This window comes from Acanthisitta chloris, unplaced genomic scaffold (assembly GCF_000695815.1).
Source record: "Acanthisitta chloris isolate BGI_N310 unplaced genomic scaffold, ASM69581v1 scaffold20281, whole genome shotgun sequence".
Classification (NCBI taxonomy): domain Eukaryota; kingdom Metazoa; phylum Chordata; class Aves; order Passeriformes; family Acanthisittidae; genus Acanthisitta; species Acanthisitta chloris.
This window is the reverse complement of record NW_008656930.1, coordinates 16,970-24,336: the sequence shown is the minus strand read 5'-3', so window position 1 is coordinate 24,336 and position 7,367 is coordinate 16,970. Positions and strand designations below refer to the sequence as shown.

The window sequence follows — 7,367 nt, the reverse complement described above, 5'->3', positions numbered from 1 at the left end:
GAAAAGAGAGGGGGGAAAAGAGAGGGGAACAGTTCACAAGAATCTTTATTCTCAACTCTTATGGTTGATTCTTCTTCCATAAAGAGATACCTCCTTATTCACCTTCATGAGAAAATGTTTTCCTCTTACCTGGGCCTTTTGAGGAGATACTGGAAGACGTAAAGGGATCAGTGCTTTCAAAGGGGTCGGGCTAGATGGGAACAGATAAACATCATTATTGCTTTGCTGTGCACTTGCCTTTTCATGCACATTAAAATCTCTTGCTTTAAGACAACTTACTCCCAATTTACAACCTACAGTTTACATACAGTAGGATAAAATTAACTGATTATATGCAATTTGCATTATTAGTGCATTTGGCCATTGACAGCCTTGAACAAAAGCAAAGAGCTACAGGTGAGAAGTGCATCCCACTGGAACACAAACAAGAGTTATCAGGGCAAAATATGAACAGACACCCAGAAGTGTCCAATCTTTCAGCAACAGAGGTCAGGCATCTGTGTTAGGATTAGTTCAGAGAGTCTGTTGCTTCTTTCTAAACACTTGGTGTTTGCAGTTGCTCTTCAGTTTGACAAGTTTGCCTTGATCTAGGTACAGTCCTACACTGCAAGGCACACTAACCTCCCACTGATGAAATGGAACAGTGTCCTAACTCTTGGATGGCATCAGTCAATGGATTCCATAAGAGTGAGGGAACGATAACAAACCAAACCCATCCACACACTCCTCAAACAGGCACACACAGGTACCTCAGGACAACTTCAGAACTGTCACCACAGATTTAGCCTGGAGCAGAGGAGGCTCAGGGGAGACCTTCTCACCCTCTACAACTCCCTGCCAGGAGGTTGGAGTCAGGTGGGGGTTGGTCTCTTCTCCCAGGCAACCAGCAGCAGGACAAGAGGGCACAGACTCAAGCTCTGCCAGGGGAGGGTTAGGTTGGATATTAGGAAGAGATTTTTTTATGGAGAGAGTGCTCAGGCATTGGAATGTGCTGCCCAGGGAGGTGGTGGATTCACCATCCCTGGAGGTTTTCAAGCTGAGACTGGATGTGGCACTTAGTGCCATGGTCTGGTAACCACAGTAGGGTTGGACTTGATGCTCCTGGAGGTCTCTTCCAACCAGGCTGATTCTATGATTCTATGATATACCAAGTGTGTTCTGTGCAATCCTTTGACTGGTTCTGTCTGCTGCAGGCTCAGAATCATAGAATCATAGGATGTTAAAGGGTTGGGATAGAGCTTACAGATCATCCAGCCCCAACCCCTGCCCTGGGCAGGGACACCTCCCACCAGAGCAGGTTGCTCAAGATTTTATCCAACCTGGAATGAACACTGCCAGGGTTGGGGCAGCCACAGCCTCCCTGGGCAACCTGTGCCAGTGTCTCACCACCCTCACAGGGAAAACCTCCTCCTGATATCTAAATTTCCCCTCTTTCAATTTCTCCCCATCACCCCATGTCATCACTGCAGCTCCTAACCAAGTCCCTCTGCAGCTTCCCTGGAGCCCTGTCAGATCCTGGCAGGTTGAATCCTCGAGCGAGATCAGTTCCTCAATCCCATCCACTATGTGACTGCACAAACCAATGGAATGGAGGGAATGAGTAGGTGTTGGTGGCTTGAAATTCCCAACAGAGAGAAGAACTATCCACCTAACTGCACCTTCCTGGTGAGTACACCTCATTGTCATGGAACTGGAGAGAACACGGATTGCCTTAACAACCCAAGCTTAAATGTTAAGAATAAAATTAAGGATAAGTATTTAGTGGTATTTCATTCCTTTCAGCTTTCAAACAAGGTCTGTTTATAGCAAAGAAAGTGCAGATTTAAAACTTACTGACCTTTGAGGGCAAAGCAGGAGGTTTTGTGAATGGATCTGAGGTAAATGGGTCACTCTTCACCGGTTTCTTGAAGAAATCCTCAGGGGCAGAAGTACGAAATGGGTCACTTTCCTTAAATGGATCACCTCCAAAGGGATCTGGAAGGAGCAGGAGAAGGTAAATAGAATGTAGCACCAGTGTAACTGTAAGGAATTCTGTAACTGACCACAGCCTGATGTCCTTTTTCTGAATGGATCTGAGGTAAATGGGTCACTCTTCACCGGTTTCTTGAAGAAATCCTCAGGGGCAGAAGTACGAAATGGGTCACTTTCCTTAAATGGATCACCTCCAAAGGGATCTGGAAGGAGCAGGAGAAGGTAAATAGAATGTAGCACCAGTGTAACTGTAAGGAATTCTGTAACTGACCACAGCCTGATGTCCTTTTTCTTACAGAAAAATTCTGTAACTGACCACAGCCTGATGTTATTTTTTTTACAGAAACCCACAGTGCTTTGGTAAACCTGCTGAATTCCCAGAGACCTCTCTAAACTGAATGTTTACTGAGTCTGAACAAGGACATGTTTATGTTATGGACTTAATGAAGAGTTACACACTTCTCATTGACATGTGGATCCTGAATGCCACACCCTGGCAGGATTCTCTCTCCCCACATGCAAACCAGAAGCCTGAAGCAAGGGAAACCCTGGAAATCTTTGTGTTTGGCTACAAATTGATCATATCACATCTGTCCTGCCATCAAAGGAGTCATTACCTGCTGGAGCAGGTGCTTGTTCTGCAAAAGGATCATGCTGGAAGGGGTCACCTATGCAGAATAGAGAAATAAGTTGGTTTAGCCACAATTTAGCAAGATGAGTAAAGTCTGTGAAAATATCATTTACTTAGCAATTGGTCTTCAAGGTCTCAGGTAAACACTGGTCACTTACTGCCTTTGAAGGGATCTGCTCCTTTAAATGGATCAGATTTGAAAGGATCTTCTGACTGGAATGGGTCTGTGTGCAACTCGTGGGTGTTATTGGCAAACATCAAGGCTTTGTTCTTAAATGGATCTTCCTGAAAATTAAGAGGAGAAACATTACAGCAATTTGTCATGATGAAAACGCTGTCACTCACTTAGCAGAAATTCTGTGTTATCTCTTGGTTCCTGTTGAACAATTGTAACTACTTCCTGAAGAACTTTTCTGAATAAGAGGCTTCTAAGTAGAGGCAATTACACAGCAGAAGGAAATATGCAGCCCAAGGCTACACAGAACATCAAGAGATAACAGTACATCTAGCAATTGTGTATGTTGTCTACATTAATGTATTGCCCATATGAAACTGTCTGACATATTAAACAAACTCAACCCTCAAACACTCAAATAACAAAACCAATCCAACTCCCCCAACCATCATGCTATCTAAAAAGTTCTTTCCCCCCCCAGTTATTTTACAGCTCAGCTTCAAGTAACACAGTTACTTAAAAGGAAAGGATACAGAAACCATTTGCAGACTACAAATACAAGAAGTTACTACTGAGAAGTTCTACTCTAGACTGTTTCTTGCTAACTCATTCTTGAGCTTCAAGCTCCAAGCACTGATTTCCCATGACAAAGCACTTCATGCAGGAAGAGTGTCACCCCAGCACTGTGATCACAGAAAGGTTTCTCAGCAGAAACTTTGCCAAGTTGCAAAAATTACCCTGCATGAGCAAACAGCAGACTGAAGTTATGAACCTCATGACACCCATTTGCAGGACAGCCCTGGCTTTGGGGGTCTCTGTCAAACCAGTCCTTGCCATGGGAGTCCTAAGTGCAGGCAGCACCTGCACAGCTCCAGTGCCAACCAGAGCTGTTCCACCCCAATGTAAGGGACATCCAGTAACAACTACCACTTACACTGCCTCCAACACCAGAAACACAGAGGATTTCACAGGCTCATCAAGGTTGGAAGAGACCTCTCAGATTATCCAGTCCAACCATTAACTTGACACTGCTGCAACCCCTAAATCATGTCCTCCAGTGTCAGATGCAATAATCTCTTAAACACTTCCAGGGATGGTGACTCCACCACCTCCCTGGGCAATATCCCAGTGCCTGAACACCTCAACAGGGAAATCATTTCTCCTCACATCCAATCTGACTCTGCCCTGGCTCAGCTCAAGCCCATTCCCTCTATCCTCTCCCTGCAGACCTGGCAGGAGAGACATCTCCCACCTCTCTCCAACCCATCAGGAGTTGGGGAGAGCCATGATATCACCCCTGAGTCTCTTCTCCAGGCTAACCAACCCCACCTCCCTCAGCCCTTGCCCATGTTTTCCAGCCCTTTGCTGCCCTCGTTGCCCTTGGCTGGACTCGCTCCAGAGCCTCAATGGCCTTTGGGCAGTGAGTGCCCAAAGCTGAGCACAGCACTGAGCTGGGACCTCCCCAGTGCCCAGTGCAGGGGGATGAGCACTGCCCTGGTCCTGCTGCCACACTGGGCTTGAGCCAGGCCAAGATGCCCTTGGCCTTCTTGGCCACCTGTGCACACTGTTGGCTCCCACTGAGCTGTGCCACCAGCACTGCCAAGTCCCTTTGGGACCAACACCTCTGTCCCCACTGCTCCCCCAGCCTGGAGCTGCATGGGATTGTTGTGTCCCAAAGGCACAACCAGCACTGAGCCTTAGTGACCCTCATGCAGTGTCCTCAGCTCATGGATCAGTCTGTCCAGGTCTCTCTGTAGACCTTTCCTACCCTCAGGCAGATGAACACTCCCACCCAACTTAGTGTTGTCTGAATTTCTTTCATCCCTTCACAAGATGAGGATGAAAACATCTTAATTCATACTTCTCAGAACAGGGGGAAGGACGTGTGGAGAGAAGGAAGAGGAAGGAAGAATTGAGAAACAGGAAAGGGGCACAAAGGTTTAAAACATTTACTATGAACATACACACTTGTGTTTTCTTCCAGTAAGTGATTCTTAGGTTTTGCAAGTAAGAGAAACATCTGGAAATGTCACTGCAAATTGAATATAATGTTGATGCAAGCACAGACAGGAAGCACTAAAGTGTTTGAACACCATGTTTCTCTGTGTGTTGTTGGTTTTAATCTACTCTTTTCTTCCTTTGAGCAGTTTGGTTGTACAGAGCTAGTGTGAAGAAGAGCATAAAGGCAGCAACAGTGCTACATATTCACTACTGCACTGCACAAGAGATACTGAACTTCATACCAAACACCAGAGAAGGTTTCACCTTGGTAAACTGGACAAGAAAAAACACCTGAACTGGAAATAAAGTGTCACCTCTTTCTGAAGACTAACCATGTCCCAGGGTTAACAGCACCTCTTGGGTTTCAAAAAGAAGAGCATAAAGGCAGCAACAGTGCTACATATTCACTACTGCACTGCACAAGAGATACTGAACTTCATACCAAACACCAGAGAAGGTTTCACCTTGGTAAACTGGACAAGAAAAAACACCTGAACTGGAAATAAAGTGTCACCTCTTTCTGAAGACTAACCATGTCCCAGGGTTAACAGCACCTCTTGGGTTTCAAAAGTTTGAAATAAAGTGTCACCTCTTTCTGAAGACTAACCATGTCCCAGGGTTAATAGCACCTCTTGGGTTTGAAAGTTACAGTTTGCTTATATATCCATAGTTACAGAGGCACAAAATCCTGGCACAACATCCAACAAAAGGCTTACAAATCAGTTTTTCCATCAGCACTGATGTTTTGCTTTGCCTTGCTTGGGGATTTCTGCCTTGCTGGGATCCTGTGTTTGCTAATGGACCAAAATCCAAGTGAACTGTCTCAGATTAGGTGCAAATTATTGTAAAATAAACTAAACAACAGTAAGGGTTTTTTTTACCACAGCTCCATAATTGCTTCTTTCTGTCTGCCCAAGGCCTTCACTCATGTCTGCTAAGTTGGTCAGGCTCCCCCCATGGATCCCATTGAGAGCTTCATGGTATTCCTCTATGCTCCTGTTGACTTCCTGGTGACTCTCTTGCAGCTGGGAGAGTTTACTTCTTGCCTGAGCAGTGAAAAAGGTTTCAGCATGTTACACATTCACCAGCACTCTGATTCTCACATTCCCATTAAACACTGGTGCCAAATAGTTGCATTTTCCTCCCCCACAACTGAACTCTTCCAGACCAGAATTAACCTACCAAGCACCAATCAAAAAGGCTCATTTCATGAACCATGAAACGAAGTTTTTTTTCTCTCTCCTGAAAAAGAATCTTCCTAGGGGATGTTCAACTTTTTGCCTTTCAAGAAGCAAAAGAAAAGAAAAAAAAAAGAAGAAATTCCAGTGAATACCTGGTTTATTTCTTCCTGTGTTGATTTTAAAGACTTGATTATTGTTTCAAGCTGTACTTTTCCAGCCTGGATACTCTGCTCTAGCTGAGTCTCTTCTTGCTGGAGGCGATTCAGCTCTGCTTTTGCCCTGTTAAGATCATCTTCCTGTAATTTTAAATCTGATTCCTGAGATTGAATCTGCATTTTTAGTGATGAAATCTGCAAGAAAATGTTGCAAAATCAGAGTGACACTGGAAAGAAATCTGACTTAATTATGAATTTAGAATGAGTAATTGAAAGCTGGAAAGCAACTGTTAAGGAAAACAGAACTGAATATGAAGAGTTGCTGCTGATGGTATGCAAAATCCTTGACAGAAGCACACAGGACAGACAGTAAAACCAAGAAATCCTATTTTAAGTCACAGAAATACCACACTAATTAGAAAGGTAATTAAAAGGTGTTTCTCAGATGGTTGCCCAGCAGTTTTCAGAACTTGGCTCCTTTCCCATTCCAGACATTTATCAAGTGTGAAGTTCATTTTAAACACTGAGTTGAAATGACACAGTTGCTTAGGACTCTCATAGAATCATAGAATTTAGGGGTTGGAATGGAGCTCAGAGATGATCCAGCCCCAACCCCCTGCCCTGGGCAGGGACACCTCCCACCAGAGCAGGTTGCTCAAGGCTTCATCCAACCTGGCTTTGAACACTGTTAGGTTGAATAAATGTTTCATTTCTTCTCAAAACAACAATTTCTGTAGAAAGTGACCCTTGGAGATTATCTGGTTCAACCCCGATTTGTGACCACTATGAATTTAGGTGAGCAAAATCCTTTCTTGGACCTCTATGTGTGTGGAAATTGCTATTTATGGTACAAATGAATAAAGAAAGTGAATGTACTCATGAAATAAACTGCATTTCCTTCAAGAGAAGACATAAGACTCTTGAGTGTGTCCAGAATTAACGTACACTCACCACCTGTGTCTCTTCCTGGCACTTCTGCCTGACATCATTCAGCATATCCTTCAGTTTGGCTTTCTGCTGGTCCATCTCGTCCAGACGGTCCTGGGCATCTTGTTTCTGAGCCTCTAACTCTTGCAAGGTACTTGTCTCCCTATCCAAGTCATTTTGCAGTTCCTGAGGAAAATTTCACAGTTTGTAACTTATATTTAGCTGTTGTCTTAAGGAATCATGGAATCATAGAATTTTAGGGATTGGAATGGAGCTTAGAGATGATCCAGTGCCAACCCCTGCCCTGGGCAGGGACACCTCCCACC

General features: G+C 44.4%; 1 protein-coding gene across 1 annotated transcript in view; it reads right to left on the bottom strand.

The window, feature by feature from the left end:
- Positions 1-129: 129 nt before the first annotated feature.
- EPS15L1 (epidermal growth factor receptor pathway substrate 15-like 1) overlaps positions 130-7,367 on the bottom strand; it is a gene marked incomplete at its 3' end in the record, with an annotated part of 19,391 nt that continues 12,153 nt past the window's right edge. Inside the window, exons 14-20 of the mRNA XM_009084536.1 lie at positions 7,066-7,227; positions 6,112-6,309; positions 5,660-5,824; positions 2,761-2,887; positions 2,589-2,639; positions 1,838-1,974; positions 130-190 (exon numbers count right to left, since the gene is read on the bottom strand). Coding sequence (XP_009082784.1) covers positions 130-190; positions 1,838-1,974; positions 2,589-2,639; positions 2,761-2,887; positions 5,660-5,824; positions 6,112-6,309; positions 7,066-7,227 — 901 coding nt within the window. The remainder of the gene's footprint in view (positions 191-1,837; positions 1,975-2,588; positions 2,640-2,760; positions 2,888-5,659; positions 5,825-6,111; positions 6,310-7,065; positions 7,228-7,367) is intronic.